Raw genomic sequence first — 27,551 nt, forward strand, 5'->3', positions numbered from 1 at the left:
TAAAAAAAAAAAAAAAAAGTGAGTACCAGAAGGCATGTAAGCTCCAGAATGAATGAAGATCAGCTTCTGACGGATTAGTCTTGTGTTCGCTTAATTTTTCAGTGTGTGGGAATGTCAGGTTGTCTTTTATTAGATAACAGAGAATCCACAAAGCAGTGTGCCATCAAGCGAGACACCATGAAAACAGGTTTCTTTTGAAATTTGCACCTCACCACATGTGTGAAAAGATGACACAGGAGAGAGACGCTGGTATGAAAGTGAGTTCTGCAGAGCATCTGTTTTTATGACTTTCCCTCAGAGAAGTGGGGAAAACTGAGCGAAGGGCAGAAGGTAGGTGGGAGTGCTGGAGTGGCACTGCTGTAAGGACCATGGCAGGTGACTTTCATTCCCTCATCTCAACAAGACCAGAAAGCACTGTTTTACAATGCAAAGAAACATTTTTCTGTAAGGCAAAAAAAAAAGTATGTGTGTTTGTTGTTGCACAAAAAAAAGTACTCCTTAAATGCAGTACTTGCCAGGCAAGGCCAAAGACATTATACTTGAAGAATTGAGGTATGACTGGGGAGAAATATCTAGGGTTCCTATTAAAACAGCTTACATCTAGTAGAGCAAGCAGTGAAATCCAAGTGTGTTTATTTCAACAGAATATTTCATCATTCAGTTTTCTAAGATATATTAAAAAAAAAAATAGCTGTACTCTATAATCTGCTTCTGTTGCAAGAAAAATTTCTGTATATTAGGGTAAGATCTCAGGTGCTATAAATGTAAGGATATCTTTTATCTACTTGATGCCAAGGGGAGCTTTCTTCCAACTGACCTTTGCTCTTGTGTTTCCCCGTGGTTTAGTTTTTTGGGTTAGACTCACACAGGGCTAAGATAAATACATGTTTCTGCACAATTTTTATTGCATTTACTGAGAAAAAGAAATAGCAGCTGATTCTGTTGTAGCTGGCCTTCGATATGAAGTAGTATTGGGGAGGGACTCTTTATCAGGGAGTGTAGTGCTAAGGCGAAGGGGAGGTTGGAACTGGGTGATCTTTAAGGTCCCTTCCAACCCAAACCAGTCCATGATTCTATTTTTATTGTCAATTATTGTCAAACACATCATTTTAATAGTTAGCAAGGGGTTTTTATATATGTATACAGCTAAGTATCTTACCGAGACAGAAAAGAGGACTTATCTGACTACTGCAGGATCACATGGACCATACTCCTGGGAGAACAGCATCGCATCTTATCTCAGGAAACGTGTCTCTTGTGGTAAGTGTATCTGTCTCAAAAACCAGAGCTGCCGTAGAGTCTTTGTAATGAGAAACAGTTTTAACAGAGAACTGTGGAAAATAAATTGTTTTGCTTGTCTCATTGTGAGATGCTACTTCTTCAAGGAAAATTGTTTCGGTACCTTTTTGAATAGTTCGGTTTTGTTATCATATGTAGGTGTCAAACTCCAGAATTAACAGTAGCTTCCAGGTAAGAAAGTTGGGAGTGAAAGAGAAGTAAGGTAGACCAAAGAATGACGATAGGAAAACAGCTTCTTTAACCACTTCTTAGTTATAAAGAATTGTTGAGCAAGTTGTAACAATTTAGTGTTGTTTATGGGCTCAGATGAAGATATAAAATACATTTTCCATTTCTACTATGAGCTGTTACCGGTCATTATTTTTAAGGGTGGGGGTGGTGTTTTGTGCATACTTCTCTGTGGAGACTGCAAAGTTAATGGATGTTCATGGGAACTGTAATTACAGTCTCTCCTGAATTTGGGACGTGTCTCTTGAAGTTTATTGTTTTGATTAATACACAGTGCCAGCTGTTTGACTTCAGTTAAACAAATGGCAGCACAAAGCAGATGGATTCTACCTCTGCAGCTTGAAGAGGTTGCATGTAGCTCTTTCCTGAAAATCCCATTCCCTCAGTGATCTCTTTTTTATGTAGTAAGTGCAAATTAACTAAGCCTGAATTGGTGTTTTGTAGTCTACCAGGCAATCACTTTGATACTCCGTCTTGTGGAAAAATACATCTTTTCTTTAGAAAAAAAATCTTTAATATGAAAAATAACTGGAATAGAATTTGATTAACATTGCTCATTCAAAAAGTTGCAAAAATAAGTAACATCACTTAAAAGCTGAAATATGCCTTTAAGAGTATTCTGTTGGAATAAGAACATTACAACAAAATGTTATTTTGCAAAAAAAAAAGTGAATGAATGGAATCTAAGACTCGAAATTGAAAACAATTAGTCATTTTACATTCCTACTTTTAACAGTTATCTTTTCTGGTTATATTTTAATGTTTATTTGGTGACAATATAACTTCAAAAATTATTTAAAAAAAAATACTATAGAAAAACTGTATGGTATTTTCATAGAAACAAAAAAATATATTTCTTACAAGCTCTTAATGAAATCAGCTCTTACTCTGACTTCCAACATGTTAGAACTAATACTCCAGTCAACTGCTGAGAGCAAAGCAGAGGGAGACTTTTAAGTTGCCTTCATGTGGTACATAGATTATTGTATTTTGATCCATCCATTATATGGAGTTTAAATAAGGTAAAATTTAGCTATTGTCTAGTGTGGGAAAGCAAAACATAAACTAAAAGGCTGCCTCTCTGTGTATGAATTCTCATCTGGCTGCCCAGGTGGAAGTAGAACTTAATCACAGGGCATTACCTTGCCCACCTGTTTTTTCAAAGAAGAGTAATGAGGCTCATGTGAAAATATTCAGTGTAGATAAGCAGCATATTGACTTTCTAGAGACTTCTTAACTCTCCTAATTTCATTTACCAGAAGCCACTAATCACACCAGACATACGTGGGGTGGTAGCAGGTAGGGATCCTCCAATTTCTAGATTGCATGCTATGTGTTTTTTGCATAAGTGACTTGCTGTAAGGCTTGGAGGACTGTTGAATTTTTCTGTAAATCCAGGTGCAGTTTCTTGGAGCAGGGTTATCTAATGTTCCAGCTCTGTCATTTTTCACTGTGAAGTGAAAGCCATTGTGTGTATGGCTGCAGCACGGATCGCCTGAGTGATATACCTCACCTTCCTCAAAGGTCAGTGTGCGTGGAATAGAAGGCAGAAGATGAGGCTGTTTCACCAGTTGCCTCCAATATGTACTCTGCACATTATGGTACAGGGTGGCTGCTCATACAACTCAAAAAGGTAAGACTGAATTTTGTTTTCTTTTGTTTATTGCAAGTGTTAAAACAGCTCAAAAAACCCTTATAGATGTGGCTAATTTTCATTAAATGTTACTTTTCTATTCTTCCTTACTACCTGTATTTAGGAATGGTCTATGTAGGCCTTTTGATATATTTCAGTGAGCTTTAGTCCAGTGCACCAGTGGCGAGCATATACCCTTATATGTGCTTTTTGCTTGGCAGTTGTGGAGGGTAGGACTGTGACTAAAAATAGCCAGCAGGCAGTTACTGCCCAAGGTAGGAAATTATTTAAGACTTGTGCACATCCATTTTCACCCAATCTTTAATGTTTCTTCTGTGATTTCTCAGGTGAACTCATATGGGGCAGAAAAGTTAAGTTGCTACAGATTATATGACTATTATTACAGTTTTTGCAACCTTTTTGTGTTTTCCTATGCTCCTTTTGGGGGCTGAACAAAACAAATGCTGTGAGTGGACACGCTTGCATATCATGAGTAGATGAAAGCCCAGTAGTAGCAGTGTCAGCATTCTTGTGCTGTGGAAGTTGGGGAAGAGATGCCTGGGCGTGTTGTGACCACGCAGAGAGGAGAGAGTAATTTATGTCACTTGCAAAGCTGGCTCCCTAGTCCCTGTAGTTTCTACAGTGATACTGTGGTAGGGTGGTAAAGCTCAGCTCTGCTTGTAGCAGCTACCTCTGGGCTGATTTCCCCCTTTATGCAAGTGCTGTTTAAGTTGCCGTGAGGGGAGCTTTTGTCTAAAACCAGCAGTTAAGTTATTTTTGCTCTGCTATTTCATGTCCTTATGTGAAAAAAAACCTCTGCGCGAATAATCTTTTTCATTTTGCTCTCATTAAAACAACTGATAAATCTGGTTAAGTGAAAGCTAAAGTGCCTTTGTTTTGCACTAGAGCTGGAGCTAGTGATGAACCAGGTGGAGGTGTTTGGAATAAATAATGCAGACCAGTTCTGCTAATGCAAGTAGACAAATAGTTTCTTCATAAATGGTAAGCACCCCTCTTTGCAAATATGTTGTCTCTTGGGTTGCAACTGCAGATGCAACTTAAAATCAGTCAATATTTTTGGGGGGTCCAGGTAGCTTACTGATATCATTAGCTGGAATTAACATTGGAAAGTGTTTTATTCAATGATGCCTTTAGAATCACAGCACTAAATGGTTGTCTGCTGTATCAGGCCTTTGCATGCTGCTTCTGCTTTTTAACTTGGAACTTTCTGTTAAAATTAAATTGATTTTGCTGTTAGCTTGGAATTGTTTTAAATGGACTTTCTGTGTCAAACAGTGGGCTGGGATTCTAAATTCTATCCAATTCTTCCTTTCTTCATTCATATCAACCCTGAAATTGTGGTTGACGTAAGGATGCAATTGCACACAGGAGATGGCTGAGGTCGTATCTTGAAAGCCTGGTTTGGAAGTTTATTGATGATTTTAAAGCACTGAGGGTTAAATTATACTGTTAGCATTTGCTTTAGGATTTGGGATTACTGCCTTTAATACAAGAGGGAATGGGCAGTAAGTTTTAAGAGTTTTGGTTTTTATTGAACCAGATTTTTCAGTTGTTTTATTAAGAGGGTTAAAAAAAAATATACAAATGAAGTGGCAGGAAGAATGTTCATCATCCCCGGAATGAAGACTTTCCTGTTCTCTCTAATATAGAATGCTTAGACCTTTGGCATGAGCCTGGTCCCAGTTTTGTGTTCAGTTTTCATCTTCTCCCCTTGGCAGTAGCTATTGAGTTTATCTGCCTGTGTCTCTTAAGGTGGTGGGCAGGAAAGGGGAAGAGTGCTTGTGGCTGCTTGAGGGAGATGAGAGGGAAGGAATGGGGCAAAGCAACTGCTTTCAGACAAAAACACACTTTCTCCTTTTCTCCCTCTTGTAGGAGCAGCAGAGAGCTAGACTTAGCAAAGCAAAACCTAAACCCCTGTGTTCCCAAGATCATCCGTGTGCATTTTTGAGCCTTGTCTGTCTTGCAGCCAAGAAAATGAAATATTTTGGCAGAGTCAGTGCCATATCCTTGGCATATATATTTGTAAAAACTAAGGTTACTGTTCTGATGGCTTCTCCCACCGCTTTTTGGCAGAGAAATAAGTTACTGAGTGAATTTTGCAGATGACAACATGAATATTGTAAATACTCATTGCCTTCCCAGGTACGCGTCTTGGCGTATAATTTGAATTTCAAGTGTGTGCAGCATTAAACTCAATTTATCAGGTACATGAGAAGCCTTTTCCCTCTCCCTCTCAAGAGCCCTTGGTTGTTAGGGATAATAACTGCATTGAAAAAAACAGGTAGGATTCCCAGAGTAAAGAGTTAGAAGAGGACAGTGTTCTAAAGAGCACACAGCCTTAAACAGACCTGGCAGACAGAGGATGAAGGGGAAACAAAGAGAAAATTGCTTTTTCAGCCTCAGGTAGTAAGTCTATCAAAGTCAAATGGGAGCCAAGGTTTCTGACTCTCCCATCACCTGCTGGCTAGACCCTGCTGCCGAGTCATCAGAAACCAGAACGGGCCAGAGCAAAGTAGGGTCCCTTCCTCATGCACAGTGTCAGGGTCTTCTCAGAACAATCTGTTGACAACAAGTTGGGGCTGTGTGCGTGCCGAAGGGAATGGAGTACGCCGCTGTTCTGAGCGATACTGTTGGAAGTGATGGGGCCCTCCTCTCCCCACCACAGATTAAGGGAAAACAGCTTTGCTTGTAGATATGGAGGCAAGTAACTCTGCAAAGGATAAATGGAAATAGTAATTTGCACAGCATGCAATCAGGTGGAAGAATTAACTACTGCAGTAAGTCAGAAAGCCACAGACAGTAGCTGGACCTTTTAAAAGGCCTGAATATTTTCCTAGTCATGAAATTACTGATTGTACACTTTAAAGGGAGTGTAATGGTGGTTTAGTCCTCCTGCCATTAGCTAAATTGTTACTCCTGTGAGTCATCTTCTCTCCACCTCAACCCCCCTGTGGCTCCCCACCCCCCAGTATTTGAACATATTTCCAGCACCTTGGTACTTCTGGCATTTTCTGCATGTTACCTGAATAAGATGGGGAGGGGGGGGAGAGGATCTGTAGTGGATCACATTTGCATGGCTAACCTTGTGCTTTTTAATCTTGCTTGTGTCCGCTCTTCAGGGGATGTATGTGTCTCCTTTGACAGTGACTGTGTGGTCTCCGTGTTTGTGTGATGTCTGAGTCAAACTGCTGCTCAGCTTTCATTTCCAAGCTGTTTTCTTTGTAAGTGAAAGCTTTTTTTTTTTTTTTTTGCTGGCATTCAAGCGCTGTTGGTGTTCAGGCACCATTGCTGCTTAAAGATTCCACAGGCCCCATTTTGCCACTGACTTGCATGTCTGGGAGCCCATTTGTTTTCTAGGATTTTTGTTGTTGTTTATAATTAAAACTGAATTTAGCAGTGCAGCTGCAGGTTGATTGCAGCTCTTTAATTAATCTCAAATGAAAACATAATCCTGCTTCATCTCCTGCAGTTGTGTTGACTCAGTGAGAATGGGAGGAATCGAAAGAAGTAATAATGCCTTTCACTTGTCCTGCAGAAAATTTAAAACCATTATTTGGAAGAGCAGAGTAGATGGTGGTTCTGAATGATGAAAAGGAGAACACTTCTGAGAACAGAGCTATGCTGTGAAGTTTTATAGCTCAGCCAAGTTTTTATTGATGATACTACTTCTGTAATAATACCCTTTTGCTTTTTAAGGTATTTCTACTGGTAGCACCAAATAACTCACTTGGGGCTTTTCTGGAAGTAAACAGTTGCATCTGAAAGAATTTACTTCAAATTTCAGAGCAAACCCAAAATAATGAAAGCTTTGCTTAGTGAGAAGCATTCTACAGTGCAGGTGTCAGGCACTTAAATTTGGCAGTTTCTTCATGATGATGGGGAGATGTCACCCAGACTGACTGCAGCCGCTAACAAAGCAGGAGGGTAACAGCATGACTCACTGCACATGAAAATGTTTTTGAATTTCTGATTGTATTGGAGTGGTCTGGAAACACAGCACTGGAAGTGAGGAGCACCTGGTAAGCCCTCCGAGTTCTCTAATGGCATCTCTCTATCCAGCGCTTTCCTTTCACGGTAAAGCTTTGCTTTCTGTCAGACAGTAAAACTTGTGATGCTCAGCTGAAAGGCAGGATTCATAAGTAGCCCCTCGAATCTGCATCACCCTGAGGAAGGATGTTTGGTTTAGTTTCAAAATTATCTGTCCTGCTAAATGTCTCATCTTTTTGCCATTCCTATTGGAATAGAAGAGTTCCAGCTGGAAGGCACCTACAATGACCATCTAGTCCAACTGCCTGACAGCTATTGAAAATGTGCATCAGAAGTGATTTGGGAAAGTGAAGCTGAGAGGAATTATTTGCACAAAATTAAAGATCCCTACAGTGCTGTGTTGAATTGTCTTTAAAAGTACCCCTAGTTTTGAGTCTCCATCAGGGGCTGTCCCCCATATATGGTCTATCTCAAAATGCAGATTAGGTGCTAATAGATCTGTCGGCAGGATCTTGGTCTGAGGACTGGTAGGCTTTGGAGAATAAATCCCTTTTATTTTCAGTATTTGGAAGTGGCTGGTAGAATGTGCATTCATAATATTGGCTGTTCTCCACTTAATTTGAACTATTCCCGCTCATTTCTGTCAATGTTAAATTAAACTTGGAGCATTAAGCAGGGTAAGGATAGAAGTTAAATTATGATGAGATAGGTCTGCCGTGCTTTATACTAGGGCACATAGAATTTATGGCAAGGCAAACTTGGCTTGCCTAGCAAGAGGAGGTTATAAAAGAATTTTAGAAAGAAGATGAAATGCTTATTTTTATTTAATGTCTTGTGGATTGTTCTGCACATTATCAGAATAATTACTTCCTGTACTTATGTAAGTAACACATTATTTTTCTTCAAACTATTTTGCACCTCAGATGTTTTGTCCATTGAAATGATTCTGTTCTGGTCTTGTTACTTCTGCAGAAAGAGGCATTTGTAAGCATGTGTAATGAGTATTTTTAAAGACTGTTTTTATAAAATAGATGTTCAAATGGATTAAAGCATGAACTAAGTAGTGGACACACAAAAAGAATTGATAAGTGGAAGATCATTTTATTACCAAATCTGCAATTGTTTCAAGGGCTGGTCTTAAACAGTATTCAAATTCTGTTGTATTAAATGAGTCACTTCTCAGACCTTACTGTTTCCCTGGTATGGTCATATGGCCACTAGTGGAAGAAGGACAAAGATTCATAGAGTTCTGCGTAAACGTACAAACCGTGTTCCTCTGGGCTCTTGTGAAGAGCCACGCTCTGCAGTAATCCAGGACAGGTTTAGAAATTTAAATCTGAAGTACTAACATTCTCCTAGATAAAAAGCTTGGGGGGGTGGGGAGAGTACACTGCAGGAGTGTATCAGTGAATTGAGTTTTGCACGTGTAGGAGTTAATACACGGGTTATGTTTGTGTGAATGATACCAAATGCTGTGCTGCTTGTAATCCCCTGTTAATAAAGGGATTGACTTGCAGTACAAAACGACTTACATAATTCTGCACGCTGTATTATCCCTTCCAAGGGTTTTGAAGCCTTATGTGTTTTGTAGCCCTCAGTACCTCCTTACTTTATTGCAGTACCTGCAGAACCTGTTTTTATGAAATGTTAATCATAGTCCTCAAACATGAATAATGAAGTACTTTGTTCCATACTGATGGGCCTGTAGATAACATGGGTCAAGGAAACACGAGGCTGAGCCCCTGCTAAACCTCTAGCCAAATACATCCATTTGGATGTTGAGATCTGACAAAATCATGGTAAATTTTTGAGAGTATATTGGTTTTGCAGCTACTCTCTTGTGTCCATGTGTAAATAGTGTAAGGGGAATGGCAGTGCCCACGTGCTACCTGTGTCAAAGCGGTGTCCCCTGGCACAGGGCAGGACAGTGTCTCCGCCAGCCTGTGCTGAGGTTGCCAGTATAGGCATGCTGGAAGAACCTGAGGTGGGTGCTTGGTGTTTGCCTCATCGTGTTTTACCTCCACACTAGACCCAGTATTCTAGTTTTGATTCATCTCTGGGTTTGCACGTGTACACCCAGACTAGGCTCCTTATTTCTTCCATTGTTTGGCAACATCCAAGTTTTGCCCCTGTGAGTGTAATGCCTTTCTGACCACTGTTTGATATCTGAGCCTGTCTAAAGTCTAGAAAAGGAAATTCAAGTTTATATTTCTGTTTGTAGAGAAGCTGCTGTGCCTCTGATTCCTGGCAGAGTGGTTTCGGTGTGCCAGCCCCCAAGGGAATGGTGATGCTGCGCAGAGAGGAGTGGATCTGGCTGCAGTAGAAAACTTGGGTTGGAGAGAAGGGCACAGAGAAAGAAGACAAAAGGATTAGCTAATCTGGGAAGGTCTTAGTTCTTCAGTGTAACAAGCCACAGTCCCCATTAGCTCACAGGATTGCTTCAGGGGGCAGCAGGACTGCTTGCACTACAGGTCATCTGTCGAAGCAGGTGGGGTTTTGGCACCCTTGTGGGTACTCCCCAGCCCCTTTCCACAGGAGAGGTCCCAAACAGGACCCTCATTTGCTGCTGACTGCTTTCCTGGTGACGATCTGTTTTACTCTTGGGTCCGGTGGAATGCCTTAACAGTATGAAAAGCTAAAAATCTCAGCTAAAAGCTTTTCTGTTTTCCCCCACCCCACCTGAAGTGAATCAGCTGAAATACAAGTAATCCATCTGACTAGATGCTCCCCCTTCCCTGTTAGGTAGAAAAGGATTTTTCAGAAAATCTTGTGTTGGTTATGTGTCCAGCTTATGCATTTTAGTTAGCCTAATTTCTAAGCCAAAGCTATCTTGGCTGAATGCTTTTTAAAATAATGTAATGGAAAGTAACAGAGATCAAGTATCAGCTGTGCTGCTGGTCCTGCTGCCTTTAACCAACTGTTTATCTGCCTGTCTCTACCTCTAGTGTTTCTCATCAGTATTATCAGAGTAGTGTGAATCCTGCCATGAACCTCCTTCTAATTGCTAAGCTGGCATTTCAAGGCAGGAGAGAAGTGTGCTTTTGTCCTTCAGAGAGAAGCCTGTGAACCCTGGGTCTAGACGAGTGGGGGAGAATGTGACTGCTGGGACACATGGGCTGCCCTAAAATGAATGGATTTATTACACAATTCTCCTGCTAGTGTGGAGACATTTGCCTTTATCTAATACCAGTGTGTGTATATATATTTTTAGTGGGAAAATGTTTATCTTCTGTGCACTGTTTAGGATTTCTTAGTCATACAGAAGTACTTAAGATTAAGACTTTAATATTTAATAAGCTCTCTATTGTTAGAAAGCGAGTGAGCCTGCCAGTGTGAGATTGGGCTGGCAGCTCAGTGGATTAATGGAAACATAGAGCTGGATTTAAAAGCCCTGAATGATAATCTTTAAATATGCTTAGGCATTGTGGTTGTGCAGTTTCCCTGGAGAATCATCATATTCTCTGCTTCAGAAATTGCACCGAAGACATAACTGAAACTACAGCACAACCTTGCCTACTGGCAAATCTACTTTCATTCCTGAAGTTTAAATTCCCTCTGTGTACATCTGTCCACCCAGACTGTCACTCCGTGTGGGTTTTCACTTCTTATTATATTGTTGCTACAGGAACAATTTTACACAAGCCTGAAAAACAGGAGTTGCAGAGCTGAACAACTTTCCTACCCGAAACAGAGATCTTCTTAGGCTTTCAAATAAGCAAATGTTGCTATTTGAAAATACTGAAGTGAAAATTATATTGAGGCTTGTGATATGTGCTCACAGTAAGGTAGCCAGAAGAAATTTGAAAAAGACTGGCTTGGCTGGCTGCCTGACTTTTTTTTTTTTTCTTTTTTTTTTTCTTTTAAACTCCTGTCTGTGAAATTCTGTGGTGCTTCTGGTTCATGTAACCCATTTCAATAGCACTTCATTCTCTGATAGAGATCTGAGTAGTCCCACTGCAATGACAGTGTAGACACAATGTGATGCATTCTGGGATGTCTTCAGACAAATTGAAAGGCTTGAGAATATTTTCTGTGTAGGAGATAGCTTTTTCTTATTTATATAAGAATTTACCAGTCTGAAAGGTGTTTGGACTTAGAGTTGCTTTACTTGTGTACACATTTCTGGGGATTATCTCAATTTCAATTTAATTTGCCACTTCATGCTATAAAGCTCTCAGGGAATCTTTAATTTTCAGTGAGAGCTCACTAAATTAAAATGAAAATTAAATAAGCTTGCATCATCAGCACTGAGAATGGCAGTGTTATCCTGGATTTCTGTTTATACTTCAGCAGAGCTGCTTGTGCAAATAAGGCAGCAGGGCGCTCATTTGTTTGGTACTAGATCTGATTGTGTTAGCTGAACACCCTTACGTTCTGTGTAATTACACTGATGTTCAGGAAGCTTTTTAACTTGCAGGACACTGTGCTCCATGTGACCAGTGACACATCCGCTGTGACACGCTGAGTTCTTTTAAATGTCACGGATCTCAGCAGTTTTCAGTAATGTTTAAATTGCGTATAAATTCACCCCCACTGCTCCCTGGATTGATCTCCTGTGAGGCTGGAAGTACTGAAGGTTGGGGGATATATGAGAAATCAGTGTCTACCCCTTGTAACTATTTTCATCATCTGAGTATTCCTGTGTCCTTCAGTAGCTCTGTGAACCTGCAGCACCTGGGAGGGGAGTAGATGAGATTGCAGTCTGAAGAGGACAGGGAAGCAGTCAGAACAGGATGAAAGCAGGATCAAGGAAAAAAGGTAAACAAAATTGCACTGAACATTTATATGCATACCTTTGACCTTGTATATACTAGATGGGGTTAGTGATTTCCCCCCATTCTCCAGTATCAGCTGCAGTGTCTCTGCTAGGAAGTTTCCTGTGTGACTGCCAGGGTGGCAAGAGGAAGACTATCAGAATGCCCCCGGCTGCAGAACATCACAGCTTTTGTCATACAGGTCTCTGTGTGCTACAGAGAAGGACTGCTTTAGTCCCAGAACCGAGAGAACCACCATCTACACAAGACTCAAAAACCCCAAATCTGCTAAATCACGGGGACTAGAAGGAACAGTTTATAGAGAGGCTTTATACATGCTGCAGCCCTGATTCAGTTCTGGGAGCGTCTTTCTAAAAGAACGCTGTGGCTGTTGTGAGTGAGCTGACTGTGTATTTCATAGGATACTCCTCTAATTTTGTTCCTTATGGTGGGGAAAAACAGCCTGCTCAGGTGCCAAGTGTTGTCTGCCCAGGTCTCTTGTCTGTTTCCAACCTTCTCCCCTATTTTTTACCTATGTTTTTTCATACCTGTCATTTTTAGTTTCCCTTTTCTTCCTCACCTTTCCTGGTGGAGAAGTCTGGATAAACTGGAGTCGTGCGTCATCCACAGCAAAGATTGCTTGCATTGGAATATTCTAGTTCTGAGAACATACGTACATAGATTTTTTTGAATGTACATTAACCCTTGATTCCATCAGGAACGAGAGAGTGTGATTTACAGCAAGCTTTTAATTGTGCTGGTTTTTCATGTGATAATTCTTCTTTTAAACTTGCAAGCACTTATTTCAAAGGACCTTTTGATAATGAAGATTGTATTGTGTCAGGGTAACCAGCTGTGGTGCACAGTTAGGAGTAAGAAGGTGTTTAATAGGGAAGAACTTTAATGCACAGACTTCACAGGAAGGAGATTTAAAACTTCAATTTTTATTAGCACCAAATATCAAGCAAGTTCCATGACAACAAGCTGTACTTCCAAGCTGGTGAGTTATTTTGCTTAGGGAGAGCGAGTTGATAATTATATGACACATCAATTCAGTCTGTGTACTCTCTTGTGTTTGCATTTGCAAATCCGTAATTCCATCAGTTGTGCACAGGTCTGAGTTTTCTGTTCTTTCCCCAAAAGTAGGAGTATTTTCAACCATGAAGTTTTGAGGCGTCTCTGTTCTTGAGAGACCAAGTTGCATAATTTAGCTGCTCACCGGGAAAACAGTCAAAGCACCTCTGGCTTCTAGGGGGAAATATTTCTGTTTCTCTTTCTAACATACTTGTGTGTCCAGTTTCTACAGCTGAGCTCAAAGCATGAAGAATTTTCCCAAATAGCTTCACTTGTAGCTCCACGCAGCCTCCCTGTTCCACTAAAGCCAACAAGACTTTCAAATGAAGTCAGGACAGGTACAAAGACAGTGGCTATTGGTGGGGAGGAAGGAGGGCTGTGTGGCACTCTGAGGGTTATAAAGAAGCTTTTAGTGACTTTGACTGTCATAAGCAATCTGGTGGAGGCTCACAGGGTTCCAAGAAAGCACCAGAAGCAGCACCATGGTGAAGTGCTCTTTTCCTGGAGTACTTGCAAATGCTTCATCTTAATTGAGTTTGTAAACAGCTTTAAGTCCCTCGGGGGGGAGGGTTCAATTCCTTCAGAAATGAGAGCCTGAAAATAAGAGAACTGAGAATTGCTTTTTTTTTTTTCTTCCTGGTGGAAGTTACCTTGGACAGTTAGGCTGCCACAGTACAACGGGTGGGGATGCGTATGCTGCTCCAGTCGCCTCAGCAGTGTGTGGATGCACGTGAGCACTTCAAAAGAACAGCAGTGGCAACATTTCCAAGCTGAGGCTTTTTTTAACCCAATATTTTGGGTGCTTATTATCCAAGCTGAGATATAGTATCAGAATCAATTAATTGCATCTGTGGATACAGTAACACTGAACAAGTTTCCAAGGTAAATTGGGTTAAAAGGTGGGGAAAAAAAAAAAGGGAAGGAAAATAATCCCTGCAGCATTAGTCTCTGGAGAATGCTAAACAACTAGTGACAGTTCTGCTTGGTAACAGTGCTTATCTAGCCATTTGCAGGCTGGCATCAGGAACTGCGGACATTGAGAGCAATTCAGATTTAGTCACTAGTTGTTAGGTCCATAACCAGGCCTACATGAATTACTTGGTTACAGTACTCGCTTTTCTCTGCTACGTAGGGACTATGGTCTCCCATGTCAAACCTGAACTTCATAAAGCCGTGTCAGATGTCCATCCTTGGGCACTTTAAAGTTATAAAATACAAGTAACTGAATCCTCTCTGCATTTGGCAGACTGGAACCTTGATTAACCAGGTACCCCTGCGTGCAGAACAGCAGATTTAAATGGCACAGTGGAGGTGGAAGGGCTGGAGCAGGCATGGGCTTGAGCTTTACAGCCAGGGGAAGGTATCTGATGAGGAGGGAGATGATGAAGTGCATCTGAATAGACTTTCACAAACCAGTTCCTGAAATCCCTTTATTTCTATAGTAATTTTTAGTATCTTCAGGATGAATGCTTTACACCTGAAACTTGTCACTGTCCATATGGAAAAATAAACACATAAGCAATACACTTTAACAGTTGTTTTATATGCTGTACTTTGTTTTATATAGATTTAATTATATACAGTTAATATGTTTTGTTTTGTTGGCTGTGATCTGAACCATATCCTGTAACAGCAGTGCCATGGGAATGTTAAGGGAGGCTGATAGTGGATAATGATCCCATCCTTTCAAGTTATTTTTGTAACCAAAAGTATAGGAAAGTCTCTGTTAAGCAATTCTGTAGTAACAAAATGTTCTGCCTAAATTTCTGCATAAAACAAACTGATTTCTCAAGCGACTCCCTGGTATAACAGATCAGCCACTTCTTCATTAAAAACCGATGCATTGCAAGACGACTTGGAGGCTCTCTGTGTAGCTGTCTAACATGCACAGGTGTAGATTTGTTAGTGAATGCTTTCTGGCTGTTGGAGGAAGAATGTGAACTAAGCTGTTCTTACTGGTCACCAAACCCCACGATTTCTAGTGAACAGAACAACGTACAGTATTTCTATGGGGAAACAGTTTTAGTACGGGGTAGGGGAGCAAGGCCTAAGGTAAAATGACCCACCTAGGCAACTGATGGGATTTCAGAAAAACAAACAGCCTTTCAAATTGCACTTGCTAGATGGGTCAGTAATGGTAGATTCCTGATTTGTTTGGGGTTTTTAACACATGGGAAGGTAAGAAACATGTATTTTGCACTTTCCATGTGTCAAGACAAAACCTTGGATGAAGTTTCGTAGGTTACCCTTAGGTCTCTTTGAAAATTACTGCCATGCAGACAGAACCTACTTTGTGTTACACAGCTAGTATAATCAGCTAAGCTTGATATTCCCAGGTTAAGTACATTTGAGAAAATAGCAGGATGTCAGCTGATGTACTAGGCTAGTTGTTCATTAAAATAGAAACAACACCTCTGTCTATGCCAACATGTAGTTCAAAAAGCAAAGACAACTGAGCTAGGATAGCTGCTGGGGCAAGGTAGACTGGGCTTAGTTTTCTGATACAATGGGATCTTGAAAATCAATAGCATACTCTATTACCCAGGTTTAAGCTTTAGTGGAAAGACAAATGAGGCTGTAAATGTAATACAGCTGCTCTGTGCCCATATATTTCTGTAAGAATCATTAAGTTAGCACTCCTGAATTATAGAACCAATGGTGAATAAATGAAATTGAAAGGCAACATGTTAAAATCCATATAAGAAGGGTTCTTTGAAATGCTTATGGCATGATGAAACTGTGAAATTCACTGTTACAATCTAAGACTGAAGTGGAAAGTTTCACTAAGTCAGGGAAGAAAGATAGATGTGGCTAATGAGACCATCTAGTGGTACACTTAATCTGATGAAGAAAATTCAAGTAATGTAACTGTGCCTACTGAATTGAGGGAGCTGCAAGAAACTTCGACCAAATGTTTGGGTTATCCTTTATGAGCATTCCTGCAACAACCTCTAAAACCCCTGGGTCTGCACTTCCAGGCCGTGCCTGCCCCTACACTTTCAGCAGCGTGCCTGTGGTGGTGGGCAGAATGCACCCAGCTTAGAGGCAACTGCACCTGCGAAGCTGTGTGACCTGGAGGGTACAATAATTTGAATGTATTGAAGTGTACTGAATGTATTGACAACGTATTGGAAAAGGCAGTGCTAGACGTGACTTCAGACAAGGTACCCAGCTAACCAGACCTTTTTCTGATCTGACATAGTGGGACTTCCTAGCTGTTGCATTTTAACACCATCTGGTGTTAATTTTCAAAGTTTTTGTATGTGATTTCTGAATCTAAGCAACTACCTCAGAAAAAGAGAAGTCCTTTTGTTTCAAAATTATCAGTAACAGACAAGCTCTAAACAGAAAATTATTAGTTTGGGGCATAAGCCTTCTGTTACACTGTAAACCTAATCTCCCAGTATTTTTTGAATTGTTATTGATTATCATATAATTTCAGGTTGCCCTGAAGAGGAAACCGGAAGGGGTGTAAATTTACCTGGGAATGAGTAAGCCACTTAAATAATAATTATAATTAAAAAAACTCTATAAGGAAGGATAGGTCAAATCAAAGACGAGTAATGAGAAATGACAAAAAAGTATGCTGTGGATTTTTTTTTTATTGCGTACACTGTGTGTGTGCACACCTGCACACACATCTTTGGGTATGTTCTATACTCGCTATAGCTTGTAGTGTAGTTGATTTATAAAGAATACAGAAGACATTCTGTTGTAAACTTTAAAGAATATTTAATAACTTTTAAAAAATAAGATCTATATTTTAAATTTTGTTCTTTATATGAATGCATAAAAATGTATCGTCGTTGCAGTGACAGAATCCAAAGAACTGAGGACACCTGCCCGCTGTGTAAGATACCGGTGACAATCTGGGAGAATTCACAATGGAATCCAAACAAAATTTCCCATGGCGAGCCCTGACTTGTTTTCTTACTGTGAATTGTCCAACTTTGTATCTATGAAGATCATTCACACCTAGCAAGAATCCTTGCAGTCAAAGTTAATAAAGAGTCTGGTTTTAAAATAACTGCTGGTTTCTGTTGCTTACCTTTGGTGCCACCTTTATAGCACAACGATGAAGCTAAGGGGTGAGCGAATGGCTGGGACTTTCTCCATGCCAACAACCTCCTGCCCTGCCTGGGGATGGGGGAAGAGGCTGCCTGGAGCCGTGTGCACTGAAAGATGTAACCAGCTCTTACCCGGTTTGTGAGAAGTTTGGGTGCATTCGTGTAGCAGCTGTATTGCTGATGCAAGATTAAATATTTTTACAGTTGCTGTGCAGTTCCTTCCTCTCCATATTATCATACAATGCTGCTTTCAAATGGTAATTATTAATATAAACTCATAAAGGTTTATTCTTCCATTTATTTGAGGGGGAGGAACAAAGAAGTATTCATAGAACAGAAACTGGAGTGAATTTCAGTGATTGTGGTAAGTATAAGATGTGGAGCTAAATAATTCTGTTGTACAAGCAATAAGATTTGGCTGTGACTGACAGTTACTGTACAGGAAAATAAACCATATTCTATTATATATATTATTATAATTGTGAAGATAAAAAGCCAGAAGCTAAATCCTGATGTTGCTGAATTCAGTAGGTCCAGCCATGCGTCCTGTGCCTTCAGATCTTGTTATTAAGCAGAAAGAGCAATGACTGTAAGTTCAGAAGGCTTTCCTTCAATGTCTTTGTTGCCTTTGGTTCTGTCTTTAATTTAAATGTATCGAGTCATGTTTAAAGATAAAGAAGTTAATATAAAAGACTTTACTAAAAGTGACAAAATGCTAACGGAAGCAATTGGAATGACTTCTGTGTTGCTCTCCATACATGTGATACAAGCAGCCTTTTAAATGGCTATTATGTACTACTGGGTATTTAGTTATAATGAAACAGTTCAACATGGAGTTTTATGCATAATATGGAACTACCTTTTTTTGTTTTTTTAAAAAAAATTTTTCTGTTGCATATCACAAAATATTCTGACTTTGTCAGCAGTGAAAGGATGCAATCCTTTTAAAAAGAAAATATGAGAAGTTGTTATATGCAGTATGTTCAGTGGTTTGAAATTGGATTGTGCTGGTGATGCTTTAAGCACCAAAACATCTGTTTGGCCTGTGTGAAGAGAGTTAATAACATCAAATATAGAAAACAGTCCAGTTCAAATTATAAAATTATAAACTAGTTGCAGTAGTGTTTCAGTTGGCAGTGTAAGGGTAGTTTTTAAAAAACTAATTATTAGCAGCAATGTGTGTTCTGTTTTTTTTTTCCTTTTTCTTTCTTCCCCTTTATTTTCAGCAGTTAGTGCCGTATGTTTCTGTTGCAGTGACTGGGATTTACAGAGTGAATATTGTTTATACTCCCTATAGATACATGTTTTAGAATACGAGGCAGGATCTTGTTGTAAAGACACCTAAACCATGGAAAATTATTAGATATCACACTTTGTGGTTCCTTGTCTTCAGTCTCTGTTTTTCATTTTGTTTGTTCTGTAGGTTTAGCTGAAGTCTAGCAGTCTTGTCTAAGAGCTCAGCACGTATCATTGGGAGACTCACAGGATGAGGGTTTGTGATCTCTCTTCTCCCTACACCACCATCAGGCAAATTGATGAGAGCTGCCTTCTGTGGGAGCTCTGCTGCACAACAGTTTGCTCTTATCAACTGAGCCATCATCAGCCTGCTGTCTCTGTGTTAATTTTTAATGGCAGGGATCACTACAAATAGACTTGTCTACCTTTTATCTTTCTTAAAAAAATCAATGTTTTATTAATCTATTCATCACTCTGTTATGCTGCTTTTCAGTGGTGGAAACTGAGCTGTCAGCAGGAGCACCTGTGTGCACATAAGCTGTGGCAAGAACTAATCTGGACATCTAACCTGCAACTGTGCCTACGCAGGTAGGAAAGGAACAGAGAGGAGAGAGGGAATGAACGAACTTACACCATCTTTCAAAGAGCAGGACTGTGGACAGGTCAGCCTGGGCTCGGGAAGCAGAGGGCATTGAGGCTGTGGCGAGTGTAACGCCAAGAGTAAGTCTCCTTCTTCGACGATTGGGGTGTCTGGGTGTGGGCTACTCACTCAAAGGTCTGTCTTGGGTCGAGGTGAGTCTGTTAGCATTTGTCAAGGCTTGTTAGCATGGCAGTAAAATCCTTCAGTGGGGGTGATGCTGCTGTGATGGGGTATTGGGAACCACATAAAATGCACACAAGTAATATGTTATTTTCAATTTAGCCTGCACAGCTAAATGCCCCATGCTACAGAGGTTGATGCATAAAGGTGGGGGGTAAGATTTTGGAAGATATTTGCTGTTTCACACACCAGACTGTCCTAAGCACTTCCCCACAAAACATGGAGTAGTTCAGGCCTGAGAGTGAGAAGAGGAAATTGGCAAAGAGGGGAAAAAACCCCCAGAACCTAAGCAGTGTTTGTCAATGGTGCAAGTCCAGAAGAGGGTTCCTTATGGGTGTTAGGGAGATTGTTCAATAGGCCGTGGCTTGGTGAGTCCAGCTTTACTGCTGGAAATTGCTTTTAAATCAAAGTAAGCAAAATGTCACTCATAGCTGAGACCTGTTGTAAGCACTAAAGGTACAGGGTAACTTTTTTGCCCAAACTTGACGCGTGCTTCTAGTCTGTCACAGAAGCAATGGCTGCCTTGAGCTTTCTGGGAAAACAGGGCACTGTGATTGTACCTCTACTCTGCTGTCCGTGGCTGGGGGGTCCCAAAGGCTGGCTGCGGGCAGCCAGGCAGCTGCACTGCTGTTTGCTGATGCTGTGTCCTCTCCCCGGGGTGCTTCTGCTTCTCCTTGTCACATGTGTGTTACCTGGGGCTGCTTTCTGATGGGGAATTGCTTGAACGATAGAAACATCTGATTCTCAACCTCATCACTAGAAGGTGTGCACAGAAGGATACTCAGTAACTTCAGTTACCAATGCAGGGTGGGGAAACTGGACAATTGGTGGCTGTTTTCTGGCTAAGGAAAGTTATGATTTTGATTTCTGCAACTTCCAGGAAAGTGTGGGGCATATTATAGCCAACAGCCAGGCAGAGGGAGATGGGTCTGAAAAACAGAACTGAGAGGTGACTCCAGTTCTAACAAAGACTGATGTGCCTTGGCTGTTGTAAGCGTGCAGCTGAAAAAAAAAAAGCTAAGCATAAACATCTGAAGTCTTAATAACTCTCAGAAAAATGAGCAATGTGCAAAAGATTTTTCCTCAGCAAGGCAAACTCTATCATACCTGCAGATGATGATATCCCAAAGTAAATTAATGAAATGGTGACATTCAGGGAAGGAACAGCTGACAGCTTTGTACGGATCTTCAAGTGTGGAAATGAGTGATATTTTTTGGCAGACTAACTTGAAACAGGGATGATAAAAAATAAAACCATAGTAGAATGACAGAGCCCACTCACAAGTTGTTTACTGAAATGAAGATACAGCTGAAAGTAATTACTTATTTCCCAGAGGTATAAGTGATAGTGCCTCCTACAAGAAATAATGCTCAGTTATTTCAGTTGGAATGTAAAATAGGATAGAAAGGTTCCCTCTTTCTGAGGTTAGATGCTGGGTATTCTCACCTCCTTGCAGAACAGTATGTGTATATGAATGTAATATATATTACATATACAGTAAACCATCTATATGCCCCTGGCAATTAATAAGTGAGACAATGTCCAATATTGTTTTCCCTTAACAGCCAGATCTCACTGTACAGGTTCTGATTAAAAGCCTGACTCTGCAGCACATAGGATTAAAAATACTCCTTTAAAATAACATATTTCTGAAGATGATCCTCTCTCCTGGCTACAAAATTGTCTCGAGACACTTGGAGGCAGGGCTGCTTGATCGTGACACTTTAGCTGTGTGCAAACTGTAGTAAAATTACAATTGCATTCAGTGCTAGCTACTCTGTACCTTCTTCCCATGCTGAAGAATACTCACTTTCTATGCCCTCTCTTCCAGACCGTGAAATGCAGGAAGGCAACGTGGCAGGTTTCGCAGAGGTTGCCTCAGTGCAATCTTTTCCTATCATTGGTTTGCAGATCAGCCCCTCAAACAGCCTCCTTTGCCAAAGGCCATGGAAGAGGAACCATTGCTCTTTGGAGGTTTTCTTCTGTTTAAAGACAAGGCTGCTTCTTACCTGTGCCAGTTCAAGTACTGACTTTTTCTTTTCTTCCTCCTTCAGTAAAATGGGGTGATTCACAAAATCTTCAGAAAGATAGCATTATACACAGTTTATAGTACAAAGGGGAAAAAAAAAAAAGTCAGATGAATGAGCATGAAGGAGATTTCTCCTGTGTCCTTTGGAGGAGGAGCAGAAAGATTGGGAATGGTATCTATGCACAGTAGGTGTCTGCCTTGACTACCTGACAATACATGGTCATTGCAAAGGTGAGTCCGAGAATCTAAGAGAAAAAAAAAAATACAATTGATTTTCAGTAAGTAAAAAAACCTCCCCTATTTATTGAAACAAAAAAAAAAAAGAGAAAAAAATATTTACACTGGTTTTGTTCACACACAGGAAGACACATGACATACTGCTTTTCCTGCCAGTTCACGTCCTTGTTCTGTTCCTGGTTTCTGCCTGCCTTTTGTCCTTATCTGTATTGCTGTTTTACAGAATGAACAATGAGAGCACGGGAGAGTTGATTTCTCCGTGAAAAGCAGCCACCAGGTACTGGGAAGAGGTACACTTGAAAAGAAATGTTTGGATGTCTTTTGCTCAAAAATATTTTATAGTAGCAGCCCACAGCTGTGGGGTTGTGTGGTGATCCCTGTAGCTATTGCTTTGAAAGTCAAGCACGTTCATCCTTGACCCAAAGGATGCTGTGGTTTACTTTACTGTGCTTTACTTTTCCAAGTGTATGTGTGCACAGGTCCCCATGGGGGAATCACTGGAGACTGTCCATGCATTAATCATAACCATCAGTGCCTCATCAACAATGTGTGTGTCTTTCTGCTCAGCCTATTCAGGAGAAGCAGCAGGGAGGTGGTGGTCCTTCTCCCAGCCCAGCTACTGACCTGCTGTCCTGCCTCTGGTAGATTCCTTCATCAGGAAAGGGGAGGGGGAAGAGACTCTCATTCTCCTTCCAGTTGACGTACGTACTTACTTAGTACATTTGTATAAGTTTTTACTAGTCCTTTGAAACACCACTGTAAAAATTGTCATTGAAATAAAGGTTTGCCAGGTAGAAACATTTTGTATGAATTCTGTATTAAGCAGTTAATCTGACTGCTTCAAATTTAATCTCTACATAAATAGTAGTTCCTGTTAATGAGTACTGTGAAAGAGTACGTGAATAACACACATACTACTTTATTTATTAAGAGGAAAAAAATGGTTATAAAGCTGTTACCTTCTTCCTTTCCCCTTCTTCCACAGTGAAATGATTGTTAAGCTTTAGGTGTGCTGTTTTATAGTAAGCATGTGCCTTTTGGAAGCATCCCCTGACCACTGCCTTCTACTTCCTAGCAAAGGAACAACCTTCGGGGTCAGCTGCGTGATAAAACCTCAGTGGCTGGATTTGTTTTATAATTTTGAGCATGCATGACTGAAGAAGATTCCTCTGCCACATGTGCTGTATGTCCTTCAGGTTGTGTCACTGTATGATTCTAATGATAAGGTGGTTAACGTGAAAAACAAAAGCTGTCACATGTTTTGGGCCAGAACAGCATTGTAACATCAACAATGGAGGGAGCCCAATTCATTTCAGGTGACAGTGCATCAAAATTTTTGTCATCAATTGGATTCAATCATGTAGTGCAGCTGGAATCTTGTATTTTGAGATGTTTTCTCGGTCTTTCACAGCATTTACCAGGAATATTAATTAGCATTTTTAAATTGTCTGAAGTGTTTTCTCCCATGCAAACTAGTAATGTCTTTGTCAGAAACACAGTAGTCTCTCAAATCCCCTAAATGTAATCAAGGTCTATGAGGAGGACTCCTTAGATGCTAAATAGATGCTCAAAAGCTTTTTTTTTAAAAAAAAATATGGTAATATATTAACAACAGTCTTAAATCCTATCTCTGCCATGTGATCTTGTTGTGCTCATCTCTTCCTAAGTGTATCTGCCTACTGTACTGGGCCCATGAGAAGTCAGGTATTTGCATTAATGTAGCCAACATGTGACAGGAGAGAGTAAAATACATGCCATTCTGCCTAATCTGAGATTAGTGGGAATGAGTGGAATTCTGATCCCAGGCGCTCTCTGGCTGCTGCTAGTGGTATACCATGCAAAATTAAAAAAAACCCCTCATGAGTTAATCTGGAGTTATGTGGTAATAATTAGCTCAGTGATACTATCCTTTCTGCTTATATGTTGAGTGAGAGAGAGAGGTGGAGCTGGAAACTAAAACTCCATCCTCACTGCATTACTCTAACATCATGCAAAATCTGGAACCAGCTTGGGCAGAGTATATCTGGATCTATGGTTTAGTTATGATTAATTAGGATTTGAAAATTGATATTAAACTGTACCTGCACCATAGCTGTGCACAATCCAAAGATTCCCACTGCTAATAAGTTTTCCTGGAGCCATATTTTCACTGTTTCATAGCAAGGCTGAAAAAAAAAAAAAAAAACCAGAATATTCTATTAGCCATAAACATGCAGCTCTGCTCCCCTGGGAATAAGAGCCAGCTCAGACTAAGCTGCTAGCTAGGCTGGCTAGGTTATCAGTTCAGCATTGGAGCAACTACTGTGTACTTCTGGGTTGAAGCATAAACGTGGAGTACTAATTGTAATGACACAAAGTGGTGCACCTCCCCCATGCTGCATGAGCACCCCTCCATAGAAATTGGGCCAGGAACTAAAAGTAAACAGGCACCACATCTGGGTCTTCTTTGTCCTCTAAAAAACAACTAGAAGCAGTTAGAACTTCAGAATGAGCCTTTCATTTTCTCTGTATTTCAGGAAAACAAATATTTATTATAATATATATGTATATCAAACCCAAAAGTTCCAGTGAGAGCTGCTCAGTAGCTGCTCCTGCTGCCCATGGGCCCATTTCATACCATTTTCCAGCATTTCAAATTGCAGTCTGGGTGCTCCTCCATTATTCTCTCCTGCTTTAAATTCTGCATTAGCTGCAACCTCATGTTCCTGGCCCAGTTGCGGGGAGGGTGGCATTGGCTGAAGTGAAACCTTTCTTTAAATAATGTGTAAATAATAAATAATGTCTGTGAGACAACCTTGTGCAAAAATTGTGCCCTCTGTCTTGTAAATGTACAAAGCCAAGAATCATTTAGCCTTTGCTTAGTGGTTTCCACATATGTATAAAGGAAAAACTATTAATGCCCACCAAAAGACACAGTGTTAATCTGCACTGATCTGCTTGGTACCCCAAATAAAATAGAAGAACTTTTAAGTCCTTAAATTCAAAATTTGACTTGGAGCTACTGGCAAGGTAGAAGGGAGCCATGATTGGGTGGAACTCGGCCTCTGTCAGTGCCAATCCATGAGTATGAAATCTCAATAGAAAGTGGCCAAGAGAGCTTCACTCATTGTCTTCACAAACCATTAGAACCAGCAAAACTTCCTCATAATTCCACTTCCTCAGACGGTCTTACTCCCCCTGCCCCTCCTGGGTAACTGCACTACCTGTAATTAGCACAAAGAATCACTGAGCTGATTTCAGAGAAGAATTTAAACTCTGAATATGCTCTGGAAAGATCTTGTTGAGGACATCATAGGGAAATTATCCCATGGAGTTTTGAATGTGATTACAGGCAAGTGCAGAAACTCCTTGTCAAAAAAGTGCTGCTGGCAATTCAGTGGGCCAGTTCCCACCCTCCGGCTGCGCCGCGGGAGCCCCTGGCCAAGGGGGCCTGGCAGGAGCAGAGCACCCCCGGCGCCTCACGGCTCCCTGGGCCACCGCAGGCTGTGGCTGCTGCACCCGGGCTCGTGCTGTGGGCATAGACGAGCCCTTTGCCTGGCTCCAGTAGGTGGGACATTAAAAAGGACAATCCTCATATTTCCTAGCCAGCTCTAGCTGGCCCGTGCTCTGGATCAGTGTCAGAAGGTACTTGTCTGCAATGTGAAAAAACAGCTTAGAGCCTAGGGAAAGGAAAGCCTTCAGCTCGTAAAAACAATTAAATTGGCAGTTTCACGGGAGGCCAAATGCCACAGCTCAACCTGAGCCTAACCTAATTAGTGATGAGTAAGGGTAGGGCAGCCCTTCTCATCTGTACAGCCCTGCACGTGGCCGGCTGCCTGTCCTTCGCCTGGGCTGCTCACCGCTTTCCACCAGGTCCCTGGGGAGTGGAGGCCGCAGTTCTCACTGAACTCTAAGCAGCAGGAGTCCGGCACCCGGGTTGCGTTGTACACTTCAAACCAGTCAGTGTAGTTGGAGACTCCGCAGCATCTGAACTGGAAAAAGAAGAACCGAGATGATACCGTAAGTATGATCTAGTACTGAATTCTGCCTCCTGGAGCTGGACACTCAGTGCATTTCAATTACACCAGCAGAGGCTTGAAAATTTAAAGAACTACAGTATTTCCTCAGCTTTACCCAAATAGACCCTTTCTCCCACTCTCCTATATATTATGTTTAAATATGGTCTTGTACGTAGCTAATGATGATACAAGAAGCAAAGGCACCTATTTGCAGTGGCAGGACACTGTGGGAGCTGAAACAGGACAACACCAGCCAAGTACTGAGGTTAAGAGTTGATGTGACTGAGCAGGTTTCTAACAATCATTTGCAGCTTGTTGTGAGGAAAAGGTATTATTTAAGATACAGCACCCAGGAGATGAAGATACTGGGATCTCTACGGCACACTACTTCTGAAATCATGATTGAAGTTAATAAGGCAAATTTCTCTCTAAGCTCTTAATTACTGATCACCTTCAAAAGTCTTTGTCAGTCAGGAAAAGATACATTTCCTTCTCTCTTTGGTGCAGTTCTTTAATGTCATTATCTGATGCTGCTAAACAGGGGTGGTTTAAGTGCCTGCATACAGTGACTATGGTAGTGCTAAATCGAAAGGTTTGGTAGCAGGATGAGAGGTGTAGGAAATGTACGTTAACAGTAAGGGAACGGCTCTGTGACCATCTCCCCCCGTGGGAACTGGTATATCCCTGGGATACAAAATAAGCTAAGACTCATTACCATATAGATGTACACACCATCTGTCACTCCTATGCTAACTCAAATTTGTCGGTATTTAGACACTTTACCACTAATGAGTAAAACAAGACGACACTGGGCTGCAGAACTGCTCTCTGGTATTGGCAATACTTCACACTTTTTCAAGGCTATGCCAGCCACCTACACAGCCCCAAAATTACTTGCCAAGAGCTTATTTTTTAAATGCGATTTTATATAAGCCTGTACAGTATTTTTTGCATCCCTACAGAGACCGTTCCTCTTGTTTCTGATAGACTCCAGCCGTCTGCACCGCCAGGACCAAGTACCTAATTCAATCCCGATGTTTACACTGGCCCGAGGGAGCGTTTTCCCTACGTGTATGTCAAAGTTGAGGAGTCTGTGGACGAAGTGGGCCAGGGCCCAGGGGCATGCGCAGGATCCGCCACACAGCACCAACAGAGGGCAGGGGCCTCCCGCGCTGCCTCACCCCTCAGATGATGCTTCAGGCGCTCACAGAAAATAGTCCACAGCAGAGCCATTCCAGAGCTCACAGCACTGTTTTTCTGCTGCCAAGCAAAATTCAGAAATCTTTCCCAGACTAACATCTATCCCCACAAGGTTCTGCTCAGAATCCTCATTTGGCCCATGGCAGGAATCAGTCCTTGGCTTGCAACTGTTTGATTTGTGAGTTTACAGGCTTCGTTTTCTACAAACTGACTTGAAAGTAAAAAAAGTTTGTGCCTTTCTTTTTTTCCTCTATGTTTCTGCACATATGACAGGAGCTCCGTGCGTAACAGGTCCCAAAAGCGAATAGGAGCGGCATGGAACACATGGCATGCATTTGAGGAAAGCTGGTTTATCTGGAAATCTAACAAGAAGGTCTTTCAGGCTGTCATCATTAGAGTCAGGAGGCAGCTCTTTGATAGACAGTGAGAAGTGACAGCTTGTAAATAGCAAGCCTTGAAAATGTGGCTCATCTGTGATGTAGAGAGTGCAACAGTAAGGGCTGAGACATTTGAGTGATGTTCTGGCCAAATACAAGTGACACAAGTTTGCATAAATCGGGACTAGACCCCTTCTCCCTGTAATACTGCATGGCTGAGCATGTCAAAGCCTGACAGACTAAGGAGATGAAGACGAAGTACAGGTTTTGGAGTTAAGGGCTCACTAACAGGTTGAGGCCAGCGGCTCCTATGGAGCCTGTGAAGCAGAAGGTGGCTAGGTCATGATCTAGGGTTGGGACTCCAAAGAGTAAAGCTTCCTGGTAAGCAAGAAGGTAGAAATGACAAGGGGATGCAGTTGCAAAGACAAGCTGCAGTTGGATACACATTGCCTGCCCACACAGATCCTCTGTGTGTTGTACAAGAGCAGAGGAATAAATATTGATACTTGCCTGCCGCTGCTGACAGCCGAGGCAGTCCCAGAAATGGGAGAAAGGGCTAAGAAAAGATCAAGGGTAAAAAAGAATGAAGT

The 27,551-nt window shown here is 41.2% G+C and overlaps 1 protein-coding gene and 1 long non-coding RNA gene across 8 annotated transcripts in view; one reads left to right on the plus strand and one right to left on the minus strand.

Annotated features, from left to right (window-relative positions):
- Positions 1-27,551, minus strand: part of TSPAN4 (tetraspanin 4) — a 501,360-nt gene that overhangs the window by 34,073 nt on the left and 439,736 nt on the right. For 5 of the 7 annotated variants that reach the window (XM_074885334.1, XM_074885331.1, XM_074885335.1 and 2 more), the window contains 3 exons: positions 25,226-25,357; positions 23,468-23,551; positions 12,847-21,394 (listed from right to left, as the gene is read on the minus strand). In XM_074885334.1, the coding sequence (XP_074741435.1) occupies positions 21,326-21,394; positions 23,468-23,551; positions 25,226-25,357 (285 nt within the window). In that variant the 3' untranslated portion in view covers positions 12,847-21,325. Of the gene's footprint in view, positions 1-12,846; positions 21,395-23,467; positions 23,552-25,225; positions 25,358-27,551 lie in introns of those variants that run through there. The other 2 variants (XR_012631034.1, XR_012631035.1) reach the window with 2 other exon arrangements.
- On the plus strand, positions 471-16,477 carry LOC141950482 (uncharacterized). The gene is made up of 4 exons (XR_012631036.1): positions 471-1,260; positions 3,052-3,160; positions 11,821-11,926; positions 16,439-16,477. It is a non-coding gene; the product is annotated as an uncharacterized LOC141950482 (long non-coding RNA).

This window comes from Strix uralensis, chromosome 15 (assembly GCF_047716275.1).
Source record: "Strix uralensis isolate ZFMK-TIS-50842 chromosome 15, bStrUra1, whole genome shotgun sequence".
Classification (NCBI taxonomy): Eukaryota; Metazoa; Chordata; class Aves; order Strigiformes; family Strigidae; genus Strix; species Strix uralensis.